Source organism: Desmodus rotundus, chromosome 9 (genome assembly GCF_022682495.2).
Source record: "Desmodus rotundus isolate HL8 chromosome 9, HLdesRot8A.1, whole genome shotgun sequence".
NCBI lineage: Eukaryota > Metazoa > Chordata > Mammalia > Chiroptera > Phyllostomidae > Desmodus > Desmodus rotundus.
In genome coordinates, this window is record NC_071395.1 from 103,192,979 (window position 1) to 103,215,608 (window position 22,630).

General features: G+C 38.9%; 1 protein-coding gene across 1 annotated transcript in view; it reads right to left on the bottom strand.

Annotated features, from left to right (window-relative positions):
* Window positions 1–21,882, bottom strand: part of NPEPPS (aminopeptidase puromycin sensitive) — a 63,423-nt gene extending 41,541 nt beyond the window's left edge. The window contains exons 1-2 of the mRNA XM_024572995.4: window positions 21,436–21,882; window positions 11,022–11,106 (exon numbers count right to left, since the gene is read on the bottom strand). Coding sequence (XP_024428763.1) covers window positions 11,022–11,106; window positions 21,436–21,699 — 349 coding nt within the window. The 5' untranslated portion in view covers window positions 21,700–21,882. The remainder of the gene's footprint in view (window positions 1–11,021; window positions 11,107–21,435) is intronic.
* Between the last annotated feature and the right edge of the window lie 748 nt (window positions 21,883–22,630).

Here is a 22,630-nt window from a genome sequence, read left to right on the forward strand (position 1 = left end):
GACAGGGGGAGGGTAAGAATAGTATAGGAAATGTAGAAGCCAAAGAACTTACAAGTATGACCCATGGACATGAACTATGGAGGGGGGAAATGTGGAAAAAAAAGGGGGTGGGCAGGATGTAGTGAAGGGAAATGGGACAACTGTAATAGCATAATTGATAAATATATTTTTTAAAAAAGAAAATGAGGTATTTAAAGTAAATGATTTGCCTAAAGTCACACAGCAGGACTAGAACTCAGTTCCCTTCCTACTCCTATTGCCAAAATTCTTTCTACTAGCATAAGTTAGTTCCTATATTTGAACAGAAACTCAAGACTTGGTATATACACAAGACTGATGAACTATCTACTGGAACAATGGCTTTTGCTAGCAAAAACAGGCTAGCAAAAACAAATCTTTGCTCTGATTCCCTAGAATTATACTTAGCCTATAGGAAAGCCAAGAATCACCTCAATGCATAGGAACATACCTTTCTCCAGTGTGGTAATGCAACCCATCCCTGAGAAGCTGGGCAGGGAGAATTCTCTTTTTGCGTGTGATGGGCAGGGAGCCCTGGAATGGGTTTGCCCACGACAGCAGCCCATTTTTTAAATACATACGTAAATAGAATGTACCTTTCTGACTAATATATAAAACATCATTATCATAACTCTGAATTACTGTGATCCAAGATCATCTCTATAAAGGTTTACTAAAGCTAACTTTTTACAAATGCACAAAAAAGCTTCGAACTGGTAAAAAACGAAAACAGAAAAACAAAAGAACAGCAGTTTTTAAATTGAAACAATCAAGTATTGTATTGCTAGATTACATTTGACAGCACATGTGATTCTTCTATTACTTGGACTGATCTATTTTGAGCAGAGAGAAAATAAAAGATTCAAGAATTGCTCACAGTAAAGCTCTCACTTTGGCCATAAAAATAAAAAAGGTAGATTTAAAGTCAAACAACAGTAATTACATTAACGTAGGTGGATTAAAGGCTTTATTTAGAAAACAAAGATTTTCAGAATGGAACAATAAAGGAAAATAAGTACAATGAGCTAGTTATATGAGATATACCTAAAGCATACAGATTCGGAATGCATGAAGGTAAAGATGAAAAAATATGATGTGCAGCCCTGGCTGGCGTGGCTCAGTGGTTGAGTGCCAGCCTGCAAACCAAAGGGTCACCAGTTCAATTCCCAGTCAGGGCACAAGCCTGGATTCCAGGCCAGGTCCCAGTAGGGGGCGTGTGAGAGGCAACCACACATTGATACACTGATGTTTCTCTTCCTCTCTCTTTCTCCCTCCCTTCCCTTCTCTCTAAAAAGTAAATAAATAAAATCTTTTTTAAAAAGGTAAAAATCAGTAAAAATAAAGATTTAAGCAAAATTAATAAACATGACTTAATAATACATATACAAAATATTGGGGGGGTGGAGGGATGGGGAGAAAAGGCACACAACTGTAATTGAATAACAATAAAAAATAAAAATTAAAAAAAACATTATAGCCAACAACTACAGAATCATATGCAAACATATGATTCAAACATATGCAAACATTAAAAAAATTTACCATATCTTGGGCCATGAAGTCTTTTTTTTTCACATACACACAATAAACATTTATTAAAAAGTGACAAATGCCACAAACCAAAAAATGTAAATTTCAAACAAAAGTGAAATTGAAGATAGAACATTAAAATAAGGACCAAATTTTTTCTTTTAGTTTTAAATAGTTCAGATTTGTTTTTAAATTATCTGTATAAGCATAATCAGAACGCACTTATAATCTGAAAACAAAAATAAAGATATTAATATCCCACTTAAAAGATGTAAGAACAACCTGTTGGGAATGAGACTGATGATATCCGTTCCTTCCCAGTCTACACAGCTTCATCATAACTCCATAAAGCAAGTCTTAAAGTCTAAAGTATTAAAATCGTGTACTGTGTTCACTAATGATAATACAATTAAAACTAGAAAATCTCCAGGTACATCTAAACATGCCATGGATCAAAGATCAGGAAATATTCTGAATAAAATGACAAAACATACTTCATATCAAAAAGTGTGGAAGCAGATCAGTGGTTGCCTGAGGATAGGGGAGAAGAACAGGAATGGATTACCAAGGGGCATAAGGAAATGTAGGTGTGATGAGCGCGCATTATCCCGTATTGTATTTACAGGTTCTGTGTCAATACTGCGTATAGCTTCATGTGACTATTAAAAACAGAAACGAGCCCTGACTGGAGTGGCTCAGTTGGTTGGAGTGTCATCCTACAAACCAAAGGTCAGGGGTTCACCTCAGTCAGATCTGCAGATTTGGTCCCCCATCCTCCTGTCAAGACCCGAGTGACAGGCAACCTATCGATGTTTCCCTCTTGCATAGATGTTTCTTCCCGTCCCGTCCCCTCTCTCTCAAATCAGTAGACATGTCATTGGGTGAGAATAAAAAGAGAAGAAGAAGAAAATAAAAGAGGACAAACAGGAGGCAGAGGCGAAGGAGGAGCAGCAGCAGAAGTAGCAGCCGTAAGAGTCACTACCAGTAGAATTTTTCCTCCCAAACAAATGAAAAAAATGTCTGGGATGTAGCTAAAAGCAATAAGTTTTTAGGAGGAAAATTTATAGCTTTAAATAAATATACTAGAAGAGTAATTAATAAGCCAAGCATCATTCTCAAGAAGTATTTTTAAAAATTGCAAAACAAATCCAAAGAAAGCAGAAGGAAATAATAAAGAGCAGAAGTTAAGGAAATGAAATAAGCATTCAATTGAGGACTTAAAAATCAAAAGTTGCATTCAAGGACAGATAAAAAACTTCCTAGACAAGAAAAAGCTAAAGGAGTTAATGGTCACCAAACCATTATGACAAGAAATGTTAAAGGGACTTCTCCAAGGCTTCTGGTCAGGGTGGTGAAGGAGGTCCATGCAGCACTCACAGCATCCCACAACCACATCCAAATTACAATCAGCCCTGGCTAGGCGGCTCAGTGGGTTGGAGTGTCATCCTGTACGCCAAAAGGTTGTGGGTTCAATCCCTGGTCAGAGCACATAACTAGGTTGTGGTTCAATCTCTTGTCGGGGCAGGTACCAGAGGTAACCAAAATCACAACTAAACTACAGAACAACCATCATTCAGAATCGCCTGAAATATGGCTAAATGGAAGTCCTACAACTATGGAATTGAAGAAGCCACATTGAGACTGGTAGGAGGGTCAGAGACAAGAAGCAGGCTGTTCCCAAACAGAAGTGTGGCAGTTAAAAATCGAGAGTATCCTGGCTACGGAGGTCCCCCCTAAGAAACGAGGGGTCCCAGTACCAGAAAGAGAAGTCCCTATAACTTCTGGCTGTGAAAAGCAGTGGGGATTGCGTTTGAGTGAGATGGAGGGCTACTGAAGTCTCACATGTTTCTCTTAAAAGGACCATGCCGACTTACTCACTGACTGACCCACTGCCTGTGGGGCACCAGCTGTAAAGGTGCCAGGTACACATACACAAGGAGGAACCGAATTGTCTGGCATCAGGGTGAGGGCTGGAAGGGCAGCTTTCTCCCAGACAGAAATACTCACATAGGCTATTGCTCCTTTTGCTGAGCCCTCCCCCTGCAGAGCCAGCAGGTAGACGCCATATCTGGGTTTCCATCAACCAGGGTAACACTGTTTGCTCCACTCTGGTGATTCTCTGAGACCCCACCTCACCCAACTTGCAGGCCCAACCAAGCCCTTTCCAGCAGCTTTTCCATACAGTCTGCCTAGACTCATGCTATGGACTTTCCTATACTCTCTAACAAGCAGAATCTGGTCTCAATGTGCCACTCTTGCTAAGTGGTCCTGGTTCACAGTTTGGCTTGCCCTGGATACCTTCAAGTCCAGCACAAGTAGCAACCATCTTCAAGGAGCCTCTGGAACAACTTCAAGCACACCAACATTCATATGCCAGAAGGAAAAGAGAGAGCATGGAATTTAAAATCTATCTCAAAAAAAATGATTATGGAAACTATCCTGCCATGGTCAGTGTGGCTCAGTTGGTTGGAGCATCGTCCCATAAACCAAGGGGTCATAGGTTCAATACCCGGGCAGGGTACATGCCTGGGTTGTGGGTTTGGTACCTGGTTGGGGTGCATGCGGGAGGGAGACAGCTGGCCGATGAATGTTTCTCTCTTACACTGATATTTCTCTCCCTCTAAAATCAGTAAGTATGTCCTTGGGTGAGGATTAAAAAAAAAAACCCAAACTATCCTTACCTGGTGAAGAAAATAGACATACAAGTCTAGGAAGCACAGAGTCCAAAACAAAATGAATCCATAGAGGCCCACACCAAGACACATGATAATTAAAATACCAAAGATTAAAGACAGAGAATTTTAAAAGCAGCGAGAGAAAGACAGTTACCTACAAGGGGGCTCCTATAAGACTGCTAGCTGATTTCCCAACAGAAACTTTGTAGGCTAGAAGGGATTGGCATGAAATATTCAAAGTGATGAAAAGCAGGGACCTACAACCAAGATTATTCTACTCAGCAAGGCTATCATTTAGAACCAAAGGACAGATAAAGAGCTTCCCAGACGTGAAAAAGCTAAAGGAGTTCATCACCACCAAACCAGTATTACATGAACTGTTAAAGGGTCTCCTTGCCCTGGTTTGGGGGGGGGGGTGCCAATGTATCTCTCACACAGCGATGTTTCTCTTCCTCTTTCTCCCTCCCTTCCTCTCTCTCCAAAAATAAGTAAAATCTTAAAATAATGGTTGATAGAAATATAGTTATTGCCATTTTATTATTCATATTTTTATCTTTCCCCCTTTTTGCTTCTTAGAGAAATCCTTTCTAAAAATTTTTATTTTTCAATTATAGTTTACATTCAGTATTATATTGGATTAGGTAGTCCCAGGTGTACAGCATAGTGATTAGACAATCATATACTTTACAAATTTCCCCCCAATATTTCCAGTACTCACCTGGCACCATACATAGTTATTATAATATTATCGACTATATTCCTTTTGCAGTACATTACTGTTTTGTAACTACCCATTTGTGCTTCTTAATCCCTTCACCTTTTCCACCCAGCCCCCAATACCCCTCCCCTCTGTCAGCCTTGTCTGTTCTCTGAGTATATCTGAGTCTTTTCTATTTCGTTTGTTTGTTTATATAGTTCTGTTTATATAGTTCTTTAGATTCCACATATAAATGAAATCATATGGTATTTGTCTTTCTCTGTCTTATTTCACTTGGCATAATACCTTCTAGGCCCATTCATACTGTCCCTCTACTTTCAGTCATTTAAAGTAATTGTTGATAGATATTTATTGCCATTTTATTATTTATATATTTTGTTTTTTCCTTCTTCTTCTTAAAGAAGACCTTTAACTTTTTTCTCTTTTTTTAAATATAAGGTTTTTCTTTTTTTCTTAGAGAGAGGGGAAGGGAGGGAGAAAAACATTCACTGGTTGCCTGTAACCCAGGCATGTGCCAGAACCAGGGATTGAACGGGCGACCTTTTGCTTTGCGGAACAACACCCAACCAAATGAGCCACACCAGTCAGGGATCAAAAATTACTTTAAGTGTAAATGGATTAAATGCGCCAATCAAAAGACATAGAGTGGAGAAGTGAGTAAGAAAACAAGATCCTTACATATGCTGTCTACAAGAGACTCTTTTCAGCTCAAAAAAACCACACAGACTGAAAATAAAGGGATGGAAAAAGATATTTCATGAAAATGGAAAACAAAAATAAAAGTTGGTGTAGCAATACTTACACCAGACAAAACAGACTTTAAAACAAAGGCTATAAAGAGAGACAAAGAAGGCCCAGCAATTCCACTCCTGGATATTTATCCAAAGAAACCCAAAACACTAACTTAAAAAGACATATGCATCTATATGTTCATTGCAGCATTATTTACAATAGCCAAGGTATGGAAACAATCCAAGGGTCCATCAATAGATGAATGGATTAAGACGAAAGAGTGTACAGACATAAAAAAAAAATGAAATTTTACCATCCACAACAACATGGATGGACCTAGAGGGTGTTGTGCTGAGTGAAATAAGTCAGACAGGAAAGGACAAATGCCATATGATTTTACTTATACGTGTAATCTAAAAAGCAAAATAAATGAACAAACAAAACAGAGAAAATCTCATAGATACAGAGAACGTTTTGATGGTTGCCAGATTTCACAGAGGTTAGGGGTATGGGTGAAAAAGATGAAGAAATACAAATTGGTAGTTACAAAAGAGTCATGGAAATGTAAAATACGGCATAGGGAATACAGGCAATAATACTGTAATAACTATGTATGGTAGCAGATGTGAACTAGATTTATTGGGGTGATCACTTCATGTTACATAAATGTCTAATCACTATGCTGTACACCTGAAGCTAATATAATATTGTATGGCAATGGTAATTGAAAAATAAAAATTATTTTAAAAATAAAATAAGTTGGTTGTTTGAAAAGACTAATAAAATTGATAAAGATATGAGGATTAAGGGCAAAAAAGAAAAGGCACAAAAAATAAAATACATGAATAGCCCGGGCTAGTGGGGCTCACTGGATTGAGCATTGGCCTGCAAACTAAAAGGTTGCCGGTTTGATTCCCGGCCAAGGCACATGCCTGGGTTGCGGGCCAGGCCCCCGATTGGGGGTGTGGGAGAGGCAACTGATCAATACATCTCTCACACATGGCTGTTTTTCTCCTTCTCTTTCCCCCTCCCTTCCCTTCTCTCTCAAAGCAAATAAAAAAATAAATCTTTCAAAAAAAATAAAATAGCCCTGGCTGGTGTGGCTCAGTGGATTGAGCGCAGGCTACAAACCAAAGGGTCACCAGTTCGATTCCCAGTCAGGGCAAATGCCTGGGTTGCAGGCCAGGACCCCAGTAGGGGGAGTGTGAGAGGCAACCACACATTGATGTTTCTCTCCCTGTCTTTCTCCCTCCTTTTCCCTCTAAAAATAAAATAAATAGAATCTTTTAAAAAATAAATTAAGTACATAAATATAATAAATTTATAAAATTACTTATATAAAATATATAAACATAAATAAATAACTTTGTATTTTATTATAAGAGATCTGATAGCTAAGATTCCTGGTAATTCCTGTAATTTGAAACTATTTACAGCAGAGCTTTCCCAGTGTTTTGTGGCAATTTGAAATATGAATTATAGGTTTGCCAAGATATTAATCTCCTTGACCCTGTGTCACCCAGACAGGGCCTGAGCAACGAGAAACATCTGCCACCTTCCTCATTTGAGCCTCTTCTTTCCAGTAAACCAAGAAAACATTATTGTTTTCTATTATTTCTTCGGGGGGAAGTTAAGAAGCACTGATTTGAGCAACTAACTCTCCCAGCTTAGCATTTAAGCTATACTTAGGTTCTTTTCATTTAAAATTTCCTTATGAAATTCTGTATCATATTTCAATACATTTGTATTAGAAATAGATATTTTCCTTTCTCTTTCAATCTCCCTGATTTGAGGGCTAGCACTTACTCAGCTGTGTACATATTTTGCAGCACTACTACAAAAGAGATGGTGGTTTATTAATGTTATTATTAACCCACACATAATTGTATGACAGAATATGTATTACTAATAGTTGGATGAAGGCTTAGGATCAAGGGTCAGGAACCATTCCTTTTTCTCAAGTTAATAGTTTTGCTCTAAATTTTTGTTTGGCAATACTTTTTCTGACTAAGCTGTTTTATCCTTTCATTAAACACACACATGTACATATGCACACACTGAAAAACACAATCCCACTTCAAGAATAAACATTCTGAAGTTTTCATGCCTTATATGGATAAACCAAAGTGATGCTGTTGGACCTGAAACTATATATTAGAAATTTGTGTGACATATTGTCACTGATGAAAACAAAAATTTCTTACACAGCCAATTCTACAAACATATATACCTTGCAGAGTATACTAAGGGAAAAAAGTTAGTACAAAACTTTCAAGTGATCATTTCTATGCCCAAGCCATCTATTAATGATAAAAGTCTTTTTACCTGTCAGGACCTGAGTTCAGGCACTCAAAAGTTTTTGTATTTCTCTTGCAGAAGCTGATGACAATACTAATCCCTGCACTATGTAGGGCGGTATTTCCTTGTACACGCTTAAGTGCTAGTGATTTCACCAACCCTTGAAGCACAAAACGGTAAAAAAAACAGTTTTCAGCCCTGGCTGGGCCGGCTCAGTGGATTGAGCACTGGCCCATGAACCAAAAGGTCACAGGTTCAATTCCCAGTCAGGGCACATGCCTGGGTAGCAGGCCAGGTCCTTAGCTGGGAGCCTATGAGATGCAACCGATCAATGTTTCTCTCCCTTTCCTTCTCCCTCCCTTCTCCTCTCTCTAAAAGCAAATAAATAATTATCTTTAAAAGATAATAAAATTAAAAAAGTTTTCAGCCGTTTTTCTTACTGATTTCTCATTTTTTAAAATATTACAAAGCACTCAAATAAGTTTTAAAATAAATTATTTGTTTAAAAGGCAGTGTTGCCTTACTTTATTTTTAAAAATTTTTTAAAAGATTTTATTTATTTATTTTTAGGAAGAGGGGAAGAGAGGGAGAAAGAGAGGGAGAAAAACATCAATGTGTGGCTGCCTCTGGCACTCCCCCCACCAGGGACCTGGCCTGCAACCTAGGCATGTGCCCTGACTGGGAATCGAACCAGTGACCTTTTGGTTCTCAGGCCAGCACTCAGTCCAATGAACCACATCAGCCAGGGCAGTAGTGCCTTACTTTAAAGAGACACATGCCAATAGGTCTTTCTGGGTTACTGCACATATCACAAGATGGCCTTTTTCATCAATTAAAAACTTACACAAAGAAGGCACAATTTTATGCCTTCAACTAATTTTATGACTTCACCTTAAAATACCAAAGTTTGGTGGCTGCAGACATGTAAACTGGTCTTGCAAAAGGCACTCAGCAGTATTAAAAGGTACTACATGAGATTAGCTGGGTAATAAATGGTATCTCTGCTATTGACTCATTTGTTCCCTGCCATCAGCATACAGCCCTGGAAGGAGTTGGCAGTCAAATTCACAACTACTCATTTATAAAGAAACAACCTGTTGTGCTCTCTCATAAGATAAAAGTCAAAAAATGCTACTATGTCCAAGGACAAAATTAAGCTATATATGTCTATATAGAGACATACATAGATATACATAGAAAGCCAAATATACCTTTGTTTCTGACTGAAACCTTAAAATGCCAAAATCATACAACTTCCATTCTCTTACACTCTAAAATAAAATCGGCATACTACACAGGACTCCAGGATTTTCCTGTTGCAGTAGGAGAATTAGGTTGAGAAATGTACCTTAGCTAGTTCTAAAGAAACTGTTTTATGTATCTGAAAAATTTTAGTGTTTTATCTGAATTCTCTCCAAATCCTCTTCACTTCCACTAAGTTTTCATTTCTCTCCTGACCCTCTCAGTGAGAACACTAACACGGCTTCCTTGAGATGCAGATCATTACAAGCTGGGCACCATTCAGTGATGCATATTCAAACATTTAAGTCCTTGGGATTCTTACTTGACATTTTAGTAGAAAAAGACAGAAAACAAACCTGAGCCAAAATCATGCCAGCAGGACAGCGCACATCTCTTTTACTACCTCTACCTAGCTATACTAGATGCATTTAAAACCCCTACACTGAATTTAAATGTTCTCTACCTACAACAAAGAAAGCTTGCCTTGATATGCTTGGCTGATGTGCTTCCATTTTCCTTCAGTTAAAGAAATTAAATAATCCCTTTCATTTACCAAACAATTTTTTAAAAGTTGGCATGCATTCAAAATCCATTTGAAGGATCTGCTCCTCTAACTAAAATCACAGCAGTTTGATCTCATTTACAATTAACTGAACATAAGTACTTCTTGGCAATAATATGCTCAACTGCTACTAATTATTTTTTGTCTTTCTATGGACAATTTAAGAAAAAGTCATGAAATAAATATTGCCAGGCCTTAAAATGTTACTTGTGTGCTTCTTTCCAGTATAATGCAAAGGAGAAGGGAACCAGCAATACAAAATGTAAATAAAAAGGTCAAATTTCTAACCTATTTTGTATCAAATGAGAAGACTTTCTAAGAGCAAGTTTCAGAGTAGTAGAAACTAAGCAATAAACCATTCTGACAAGGAATGCAAGATGAAGTCAAAAGTTAAAAGCAATTGAGCGTCAATATTAATATACCTGTGAGTTAATGCCAAACTTGTAACTTTTAGAAATGCAGCTTATGTAGAAATGAGTTCATGTCAGAACTGACTACTAAATTTAATCCTTATTGTAATTACAAGGTCTAAAATAGTTCTCATTTTAAAGATATGCAATGAATTCCTACACATTCTATACCACATTTCTTTTAAAACCATTTTTCCCCTGTGACTAACTCTATCATCTGGCTTCTAACTTTCATACTTGATCTCATAAAGCAAATAATTTTCTCTCAGTTATGAGTAAGACTGATCTCAATCTTAATCTATAGTTCAAGAGAAAAAAAAAAACTTCAAGAAAACCACATATGCAGTAAGCCCTCTTGTTAAACCTTTTGTGTTCAAATTATTTAATTTTTAAAATATGTCTTAAGCTTTATATTTATATGTATGGTATTATATTCATTTTATATTTAAAGAAATGTGATCTGTCTAGATGACAAAATAAGTTAATGTTTAAAGCAGAATTAAAATTGTGACATTTCCTTTATCTCATAGTATAGTCAAATTATACTATTCAAACATTTCCCATGAATACCTAAAGAATTTTCCTATTTCTAAAGTAACAAACATTGATATCTTAACCTAAAAATGTATATTTATACACACAAAAGAATGCACAAATACAGGGAGGGGCAAAAGTAGGCTTACAGTTGTTCATATAAATAAAACAATAATTACTAAATAATACACAAATAAACTGTTCACATAATCACAACTGTAAACACCTACTTTTGCCTGACCCTGCACATATCATACACACACAAATAGGGACAACAAATTAAAATGAAAAACAGCTCTTACCTTCATCTCCTTCTGGTACATACGAAGCTGTAATAATGTCAATATCAGCACAATTCATCACAATCTGATTGGTTGCCTGCCTCACCTAAGGGGAGAGAAAAACCAGCAGTGTCAGAAACAGCTTCACTAATAATATATTTTTTAAAGATTTTATTTATTTATTTTTTAGAGAGAGAAGAAGGAAATGAAGAAGAGAGGGAGAGAAACATCAATGTGTGGTTGCCCTTCATGTGCCCCCAACTGCGGACCTGGGTTACAACCCAGGCATGTGCCCTGACCAGGAATGGAACCAGCAACCCTCTGATACACAGGCCTGCACTCAGTCCACTGAGCTACACCACCCAGGGCTGTAATAATATCTACATCTTCATCTAAGCCTAATGTATGTCACTGGCAATTTTTTAAAAGATTTTATTTACTTTTTAGAGACAGGTGAAGGGAGGGAGAATGTGAGGGAGAGAAACAACGATGTACTGGAGAAACATCGATGGGCTGTCTCTCACACCCCGCCACAACCAGGGACCTGGCCCCAGCCCAGGCATGTACTGGGTCGGGGAATCAAATCGCAGCCCTTCAGTTCGCAGACTGGCACTCACCCACTGAGCAACACCAGCCAGGGCCAATTTTTTAAAACCCAGATATCACTAAAACATAAACTATTTATGCGTCAATGGTAGAAATAAATGAGTAGTTTTAAGTAATCCAAAGCAATTCACATTATATTAAAAGCAATAATAAATGCATAAGTATTTCACAGAATTTAAACATCTGACCAGTAAGCTAAAATAAAAGTAATTTACTTCTACTGAAACCTTGATTATAACTACTTAATTTTTTTAATTTCAAAAACATTTAATTAGAAAACATTTCTCATATGTTGCAATTAATTATGTATTATAACCCATGAAACCCATCATGAGACCTTTTATATGAATAGAGGAAGAAAGCTAGTATCATAAACTATATCAAAACTTCATAAAACACTCTTTAAATTTTTTCTTTTTCCAAAGAAATATTTTGGATGTAACAGACACTAATGACTCACCACCAAGACTAAATAAAGTTTTAGGGCTTTGTCTTACTTACTTCAGATCCAAAAAGTAAATAAAATATAGAAATAATAAAAGCCCTTTCCTCTCTTCCTCATTCCCTGAAGATAACTACCATCCTAAGAATGCAGTTTTCTCATGTATGTTCAGTATTACATAAAAATGAGCCATGTTTTAAATTTTATATACATGGTATCAAGTTGTGTATGTATAACTTTTTGCAATCTGCTTTTTTCATTTAACATTGTTTCTGAGATGGGTAAATGCTGATAAATGTGTATCTAATTCATTCATTTTACCTCCTGCATAGTAGTATTCCATTCTATAAATAAAGATGTTATTCATCCATTTCCTTCCTGAAGGAAGTTAGGTTACTGCCACTTTTTTACTGTTATTTATAATAGTGCTATAATAAACATCTTAATTCATGTTTTCTTGTGCACATTTTCTTTACCAAGAATTGCCAAATTATCCTCCAGAGTAGTCTCAACTGACACTTCCATAAACAAAGAATGAAGAAATCCCACTTTCAGTATTCTCCAAAAAAAAACTTTAAATTTTTTGACAATATGATAGGTATTAAATGGTGCCCCACTGTTGTTTTAATAAGAATTTCCCTGATTACTAGTAACGTTGCTGACTAAGCTTTTCTTTTTGTTAAGTTTTTGCTACGCAAATTGCTTGTTTGTAACCCTTGTCCATTTTTCAATTTGGTTGTAATCTCGTTTTTATACACTTGTTTCATTAAACAAAACCTCAAATTATTTTTCAGATATTTGAATGGTCTAAATCTAAAAATTACAAAAATATAGATACCCTAAGTCACAAACAATGCCTGCAGAGGCCAGCCAAGCATGTGAGTGCAGGAGGTCAAGTGAAAGGTATGCATAGAGGCGTGCATGGAGAGGGAAAAAGACACTTCTTGGAGCCAACCAATTACTGCTGAACTGAAAAGCAGACTTAGCGTTGATAGATCTTCCAATTTTAAAGAAGCTGCAAATTCAGATTTCATGTGCAATCTCCTAATGTGTAATTGATAACAACTAACTCAAATTTTCAAAAAAAATACTGCGTAGACCAAACAAAATCCATATGGAGGTCAACAGTGCATTGAGCTTGCTGAACAGACCACACAACTAGGTGAGGATACAGCAGTAATGTATCAATTGTATATGAAAGCTATACCAAAGAGTAATAATTTTATTAACAACTCATACATAAATATTATTTTTAAACTAAAATTATCTGACCTATATTACAGATAGAATGTTATTAAGCCTTTATATTACAGACTGTCAAAATCTCTAACACACAAAGTACTGGTTCATTATGTATTTTGGCTCATTAAAAAAAAATCAGTCCTGGCCAGTGTGGCGCAGTTGGTTGGAGCGTCATCGCATACACCAAAAGGTTGGGGGTTCGACTCCCAGTCAGGACACATACCTAGGTTGCAGGTTAGATCCCCAGTTGGGGCACATATGGGAGGCCACCAATTGACATTGCTCTCTCCCATCTAGGTTTCTCTCTCTCCCTCTCTCCCTTTCTTTCTCTCTCTCTAAAATCAATAAACATATTTTTAAATCCTTCTCATAAATCAAATTTTCCTGTTCCTAAACAAATATGTCATTTAATAAACATGTTTTTTTAAAGAATATATTTACTTATTTTTAGAGAGAGGGGAAGGAAGGGAGAACGAGAGGGAGAGAAAATCAATGTGTGGTTGCTTCTCACGCGCCCCCTACTGGGGACCTGGCCCACAACCCAGGCATGTGCTCTGACTGGGAATTGAACCAGTGACCCTTTGGTTCACAGGCTGGCTGGCACTCAACCCACTGAGCCACACCAGCCAGGGCAACATGTTTTAATTTAGTAAGTGATAATAGTCCTTCACAGCATTTATTTCACCAGAATATACCTAAATAGCACTAAAACTTTTACATCCTACCTGGTGACTATAACACAACATTTGAACCAAAAAAAAAAAATCTTTGCTTATTCATAAAATGACTTTTAAAAAATTCAGAAACAGAGAAATGAAGCACTCACTGGGTGTTCTCAAAAGGGCAAAATGAATCAAAACCTTCCAGAGTTTGAAGTTTATGCCAACAGAGTAATAACTGGTTTAGTTATGCATCTTAATCTTTATCTAAGCAACCATATTTTCATCCATCAGCATCTACAGTAAATTTAATGGTAACCAAGCAATTAATCTACCAATGTCAAGATACCTATACAACACTACATATGCCAAATTATACTATATTTATCTCACTACTATTACAGCATTCTGAGGGAAGGCGTACACTTTGGAAAGGCATAGTGCACTCACCTTGATGTTTCTCTCTCTCTTTCTCCCACCCTTCACCTCTCTCTAAAATAAATAAATAAAATCTTTAAAAAAAAAAAAAGAACTTGCCCTGGCTAGTGTGTCTCAGTGGATTGAGTGCCAGCCTGCAAACCTGAAGGTCGCCAGTTTGATTCCCAGTCAGGGCACATGCCTGGGTTGCAGGCTAAGTCCTCAGTAGGAGTATGCGAGAGGCAACTGATCCATGTATCTCTCCCACATTGATGTTTTTCTCCCTCTCTTTCCCCCTCCCTTCCCCTCTCTCTAAAAATAAATAAATAAATAGAATCTTTTTAAAAATCTCCACTCAAATTTTAAAAATCAGACAGTATAGTCATCTTAGAGATGCATTTTAAAAAACAGGATAATCCATAGAAAGTGCCTGTTGTAGCATTTAGTGCCTGATACACAGTAATCACTTAATAGAAATTATTAAGGCACATACACAAAGACCAAGATTAAATATGCTCTATTCATAAAGATGTTACTTTGAATATCACCTAACAGCATTCACCTAACAAGTATATAAGTGACTGATCAGAATGATATAAAATTTAAGAACTATGTACTATAATACACAGCACTTTGGATATCAGCATATATATACTGCCCAAGGAAGGTAATTTAAAATATCCATGTAGACTTAAGCGTATGCTTGTTTGACTACTACACTATAACACTGCTTTTTTTTATGCTTTCCCAACAATTGCACTGACCTGATGATTCTGTATGTGATTTCTCACATATTAACATCATCATGTTCATGCATATTACCTGTATGTTCCCCTATCAATAGGTAATAATGCAAAGGAACTTTAGCATTAAGATCTTCAGTTTCTAAGCTCCAAAGAGAGTAAAATATTAAAGCAGGCATACAAAATTGTGTTAATAACAAGCTCATTTTCAAATTTTCCATTTGATGCTATTGAAGAATGGAACATTAGCCCTGGGTGGTGTGGCTCCGTGGACTGAGCACCAGCCTGCAAATCAAAGGGTCAAAGGTTTGATTCCCAGTCTGGGGCACATGCCTGGGTTGCAGGCCAGGTCCCCAGTAGGGGGCGCATGAGAGGCAACCACACTTCGATGTTTCTCACCCTCTCTTTCCCTCTCCAAAAATAAAAAAGAAAAGAATGGCACATTAGTGTATTCTCTGTTTCAAATTCAGGGTTAAGTCTTTTTGGAGTTTCACCAGACTGCACTTCAACAGAACCAAAGCTAAGTAACGGCTCTACTGAAGAGGCAGCTAGACCATTTGTAACAATTTTACAGAAGTTCCCTAAGAGCTAGGAAGGCAGTAATCTGAAACAATTTTTTTTTTCCCTGAATGAGTCTTTACTACAACCACTCAGAAATACATCTTACATGTACTACGGTAAGACTCAAAAGGGTTTTTTTTTCTGATTGCCAAAGTCCTGATATTGTAGTAAAAGGAAATCTCCATTGTGACAATTCCAAATACTAGTCATTCTGAAGCTTGAGTCACTTGGCCTAACAAGCATTTCCATCGTTAAAATTTTGTAATAACTGTTGTCTTTGTAGAACAGGGTAATAATTTCTAAAGATAATAAGGAGCAAATAATTGGTAAACACAAGTTGAGCCAAGTTTTGTAACAAAAGACACATTGAAAAGGGCAAGTTGCAGAAAGTCAAATAACTACCATTAATGCAAAAATGTTAAACATACAGAACACTGCTATTTATTTTCTGTGGTTACTTACATATACAACAGAACTTTTAAAGTATGTATAGGAATAATACTTATCTACCTAAAGAGAGCAGTTACCATAGGGGTGTGGGTGGGAAGAGATGGAAATGGGCTTTAGTGACCTGTGACATTTCATTTCCCCCACAAAATCATGCAGTCTGATGCAAGTGGGGCAAAATATCAGTATCTGCTAAATCCAGGTGGTGGGTTACTTTTCTATATTTCTACAATATGTCATAATTTAAAATAAAATTTTAAAGTGATCACAAGTAGCCAAATAAACTGAGAACTACATGCTTGTATGGTATTCGGCATGAAGTCTCCAAGGTCTGGAGAACTAATCTCAGTTAACAACAAAACAGCTACTAGAAGACTCAGCCCTTTGCCACATTGACTCACATACAGATTAGAATAAAACTTACTTTACAATAAGAGCAGGCTCGTTTATGTAGCAAAGTTCAGAAAAGTTTCATAGATAATTTACTACTTAAGACTACATTTATCCAGGTTGTATTGGGTAGTATCAATTATCCAGAACCAGGAAGTTAAAAAAAAAAAAGCCTGGATGAAAAGCCAGAATAGATGATACAAAGTCCATACAATTAAGCTCATATCCTTCATTCAGAAGAGAATCCACCAAACCTTCACTTAGAAATTTCTTTTTAAATTCAAACAAACTTATTTATCTGGTTACTTAGACTCTTCAGATCAAGTACAGTAAAATAGATGAAGGAAAGAAATTTCACAATAGGCAGCAACAAGGCACAATAAGCAGCAAAAAAAAAAAAAAAAAAACAACCCCTGAGAGTAAGGAAAACAAACAAAAAACTTTAAAGAACAGATATGAAATTAATAAATCATAGTACACAGTTTTGGGTAATCTATGGCTATAAGTATCAATGACAGACATTCAGAATGATGTCCAGTATTTTAAAAAAGAAGAAAAGAAACAAACCTAGATTATGAGGAATTATAGAATGTTTTAAAATGTATTTTAGGCATATTTCCATGCAAATCAGCAAATATTTTTTTAAATTCTAAATGCCTCAAAGAGTAAGCTTCATTTATCTGGAAAATTCACTGCAGAATTAATTGCCAGATGTATCAGACAAAGCTTAAAATAGAAAAGTTTTTTAGGGCCCTAGCTGGTATAGCTCAGTGGATTGAGCACTGGCCTACAAACCATAGGGTTGCTGGTTCAATTCCCTATCAGAGCACATGCCTGGGTTGTGGGCCAGGTCTCCACAAGGGGGTGTGAGAGAGGCAACCAACTGATGTTTCTCTCACACATTGATGTTTCTCTCCTTCCCTTACCCTCTCTCTGAGAATAAAGAAAACCTTTTTTTAAAAAAAGTTTTCAGTGTTTCCTCATAAATGTATTTTAAGAAACAGAATAGCAAATCTGAATGAATTCAATATGTTATTACTGACTTTCAAATTTAATGTCTTAAGACCATTTAGTGATCTAGCACAATGCTGGACAAATTATTTTATCATTTTGTAAAGTAATAAAAAAAACTACCAAAATGACTGCATAGAAAATATGCAAAATTTGGGCAGAAAATTCCGTAACACAGGGTTGACAATAACATCCATTTAGATGCCAAGTTTTAGTTTGCCAAGCAAACTACTCTATCTGTAACTCCTGTAAGTGCCAATTTAGTCATCAAGAACATGAATATTTCGTTGGTAGAAGCCAGGGATTGTCTAGTATATTGTGACTTCTGGCCTTAAAGGATGAAGTTACTTTCTCCAGCACAGGTGAAACATTTCCATAAGAAAAAAAAACCAATTACCGTACAAACCACTGTACACCATTACAAAAAATTGTGGCCACTCACATGAACTTGTAATCTATTTTTTAATTATCCACAAAGCAAGAAGGTCAGAATTTTAAATAGCTACAAAAACCCATTGCCCTCAAATATCCTAATGTAAAGGGAGGAAAAAGGGAATGTCCCATTTCTCTAGGCCAGTAATTTTCAACCTTTTTCGTCTCGTGGCACACATAAACTAATTACTAAAATTCTGTGGTACACCAAAAAATATTTTGCTGATCTGACAAAAAAAAACCAGGTATAATTTTGATTCATACACACTAGACAGCTACTGTGTTGACCATTGTCATTTTTTAATTGGGCAATCTATAGGAAAAGAGGTCAGTGCCCCTGACTATACAGTCAGGTATTGCATGTCTTAAAAATTCATGCAACACACCGGGTGTCTGCCACGGCACAGCCGTTAAAAATCGCTGCTCTGGGCCCATGATAATACCTTCTCAAAACTTGCTGAACTAGACCACATTCAGTCATGTGAAAGACAACTACTTTTTAAATTAGCGCACACTGACTAATTTCTTCACCTTCCCCAGAAGTCCACGCCCCAGTCAGGTTAAAAATCGACTAAGTTTCTAATATGTAACCTGTACAAATACTCTGGGCTTATCATAAAATTCTGCAACTAAAGCAACCAGGCAACTTGCATACTTTGTGTAATGTGATTCCAACTATTAGGCAACTGACCCAATACCAGTAATAAATCTGGGTTTCTAGTGGTGTAATTTTGTCCCCATTTTTAGATTTCCTCTATAAGATACCACCTAATGCCACAACTTATTGCTCCAATGCATGGGTATCAAAAATATTAATGTATGCTTTTTACTAGTAATGTTAACTTTTTACTAATGTTAATTCCTCTTTATACTTCCAAAGGTGGCAATTCAAATGATTAGAGTCCAATTGTCCTTTAATTACACCTGTTAGAATTCACTATAATGCCACCTTTCATTTGTGTTGCCACTTAGCCTGAAAAAGGGTTTCTGAAAAGAAATGCTTTGAAAAGTTCATGTTACTAAAAAAGATTCATTTATTTCCTTGTATCAAATCAACAAGTCCCTGCTAATACGGAGCACATTACCATGTGTCCCCTCAACGGCCCAAACCAGTCTTTAAGGATTTCTCATCTCTTTGGAAAAGCAAGTAGAAACGGGATAAGGACAAGTATTGGGTTGGCCAAAAGTCCATTTAGTTTTTTCTGTAAAATAAGAGACACATTTTTCATTTATTTTACTGATTTGGATATTTTGAGTGTATCAGCTCTCTCCTGCTATTGGCTTCTAGTGGGTGGAGGCCGGGAGTGCTGCTAAACATCTTCCAATGTGTAAGACAGCCCCACAGCAAAGAATCATTTGGCCAGAATGTCACTAGTACCAAGAAACTTCACAAACCATTTCTGACACGTTCGATCAGTCACAGCACCTTCTCCATACACTGTACAAATCTTTTTTTGTGGTTCAGTTGCATTTTTACCTTTCTTGAAAAAAATAAAGCATAGTACACCAAAAATGTTGCGTATCTTCTTCCATCTTCAATATTAAATGGCTGCACAAAAATTCACCAATTTTGATAAGTTTTTTTCATGCATGCTGATGACAGCTGTCATAATACACTCTAACAAAACTGCTTACCATGAAGTTAAAGACAACTAAGCACTACTAGAGCCATCGTACAAAAAAAACTAAACTTTTTGGCCAGCGCAATACATCACTGCTTGTTGTTCCATCCCAACACTTAAATAAAACTGTCACTTCCTCATAAAATAATCACTGAAAAATCTTGACTGACAATTTTTTTCTGAAAAATTTCCTTAAATATATATTTCTCTCAGAATTCTGACCCTAATACGCCAAAACATGAGTTAAAGAAACAAATTATTTTTTTAAATGTTAGTCTTTTCACATAATGCGAACTCATTCATCACTAGGTCCTTCTCCCTTTGCCAAGTCACAAGACACACTACTGTTTACAATCCCTCCCATCTGCCCCCTGCCAATATATACCAAACACTCTAGTCACTTGGCTTAAACAAACACTGTCTCCCAAATAACCCTCTGCAATCCTAATTTAGGCCTCAGATGCATTCATTCTGATTCATATTCTTAATGGAAAAATTCTAAACCACCTGACTTTCACAGGGTTAAGTTTTGCCTTTTGATGCAGCCAGACCCTAGAGCCCTCCTGCTTTCACACAAGTGCCCCAAATCTGACAGTATACTTTTTAATTGTACACTTTCAGACATATTTTTAATCCGACTACTCGGCTTTCAAAGACAACCGCCAACTTGCAATTCATTCAAACACCAGTCTACGTTTCTTTCATTTCATTGCTACATTCACACCCTGTTCTTTTAGGCTGAGGCCTACGGATTTTTCCTCCTGCCTGCGGTGGAAAGAAAAATGAAACAAAATGTTTTTACCATCATTCTTTCCCCAGATAACTGCTAAACAGTTCCCATTTTTCATTACAGATCTCACGTAACATATAATATGGTATCACAAATGTCTACTGCTCAGGACCTTTGTAGGGCATCGATATTAATGGTCCCCAAAATCAAGCACTACTTCAGATAACGCTGCGAAGGGGGTGAGGGGAGGTGGGGAGAGCATGATTCACCAAAAACTGCAATGAAGAGTAATGGAATATTTTCACCAGTGGTATGCTAAAACTAATAGCTTCTTTCAGAGGAGGGTACTGCTAAGCAACCATCGCTATAGCAATAAATCCACCTGCTTCAAAGGCTGCAAAACTAGAGGATGGAAGGAAAAGCGGAGATGGGGTCCTCCCTCTGCTTCTCTAGGGGTTAGCAGAGAATCGAGTCACTGCTGCACTGTCACTTGAGGAGAAGGGGAGGGGGGAGGGGCGGATCATCTCGGAAACCCAGCCCCTGGGCCGGAGCAGGCGGGGAGAACTCAGCCAGGCTGCCCGGGATTAACATTCTCCTCACCCTCTCCCCCCTTCTAGAATCTCCCCTCCTCGCTAAGGCTCGGCGGCCGGAGGAGTCCCAGATGACCGCGCCTTCCAATGTGTCCTCCGTGGGGCGTAGGTAGAACCACAGAACAGAACGGAGTCAGGAGGCTGAGACAGAGCGTGGACTCCGATGACCCCTCTGGCCTCTCCCAACACCCTCCAGCCTCTCCCCAAACACTACCAAGCCCGGAAGGGCCAGGGGTCAGTGGAAATGCCCCGCACAGGTGTGCCCGCCCCGGAGGGGCGCCGGGGCCCGGCCTGCCGGCTTCCGCAGCGCTCCCCGCGGCGCGGCCCGCGTCCCACCCCAGCAGGGCAGAGCACACCAGCCCGGGAGCCCCGCGGCTGCCCCAGAGGGGCGCGCCCGTCCCGAGCCAGCCTCCCCGGCCCCAGGCCCGCAGCGCCCAGGCCCTCCCGCTAGCCCGCCCTGCCGACCGGCCCCCAGCCTAGCCCGCGGGCGCGGCCTAACTGCTTGCTCGGCAGCTCGCCCCCGGCGCCCGAGGGTCGCCGTACCTGGGCGGCGGCCTCCAGCTTGCCCTCGAAGGTGAAGTCCAGCAAGTCGGGTTTGAGGCAAAGACTGTAGTTGATGGGGGAGACATCGGTAGGCAGCCTCTCGAAGGGCCTCTTCTCTGGCATCGCGGCGAGGCCCAGGCTGTGGAGGCGGCGGCGGCGGCGGTGAGAGGAGCGGCTGAGAAGGAGAAGGAGGAGGGGAGGAGGCGGAGGGCCGAGAAAGAGCAGGCGGCGAGCGAGGGAGGGGGCGGCGGCTACCAGCCACATCCACCGAGCGCGGGCGACCGCCTGAGGAGAGCGACCGGGGAGTCTGGGGGGGCTGGGGAGAGACCCAGCCCGAACGCCAGGGGCCAGGAGGGAGTCAATGCGGGCGGGTTGACTGCCTACGGGGAAGGGGGCGGAGGGGAGGGCAGGGGAGGAGGGCCTGGAGGGAGGGAGCGAGGGAGGGAGGCGGTGGCAGCGGCGGCAGCTGCGTGCGCGGCCCCGCCGGCCGGGCGCGCCCCCGCCGGCGTGTGCGCGCGCCGGGGCAGGGGCGGAGCGGCGAGGCCGCGGCCGGCGCCGCGGAAGGGCTCGGGGTCGCGGGCGCGAGCTGTGGGCTGGACGCGCCCGGCGGCGCTGCACCTGTCGGCGTCGCTGGGGAGAGCGGAAAGCCTTCCAGAAGGAAGGAGCGGGGAAGGAGTTGAGAAGGATTTGAGCAGCAGAGGGAAAGGTGTGAGGCCTCCCACCCCAGCTGTCTTTGGAAATTGAAGCAGAGGTAGTTAGTTGGTCAGCGTAGGCAGGGTTAAATGTTAAAATATCAACTCAGAGCAAAACCCTAAAATAGATTTTTACCTCCAGATCAGTGGAAAGCCATAACCGGAGGCTGTGTAGCCTTAATTATTCCTATTATAAGTAGCAACTTCCAAGGGGTGACATGAAAAAATTCGTCAGAAAACCTTTAATAATCCACGTTACTTAAGCCAGTGCTATTAGGACCTTTGAGGGAATGATTTCAAAAGTTAGACTTTTGTTTCTATGTTTTAATGTTGAAAATGAGATATGTTTTATCTTTTTCCATTTTCATTTTTGCTTTGTTTTGTTTTTTAAAAAAACCTTTACCAATAGTGGCCTCTTCAAAGATAAACTAGCTGTGGCTCCCTCAGTTCTGTAGCTATCTTGCAGTGAGGTATATACATATTTTTAAATAAATATATATGTT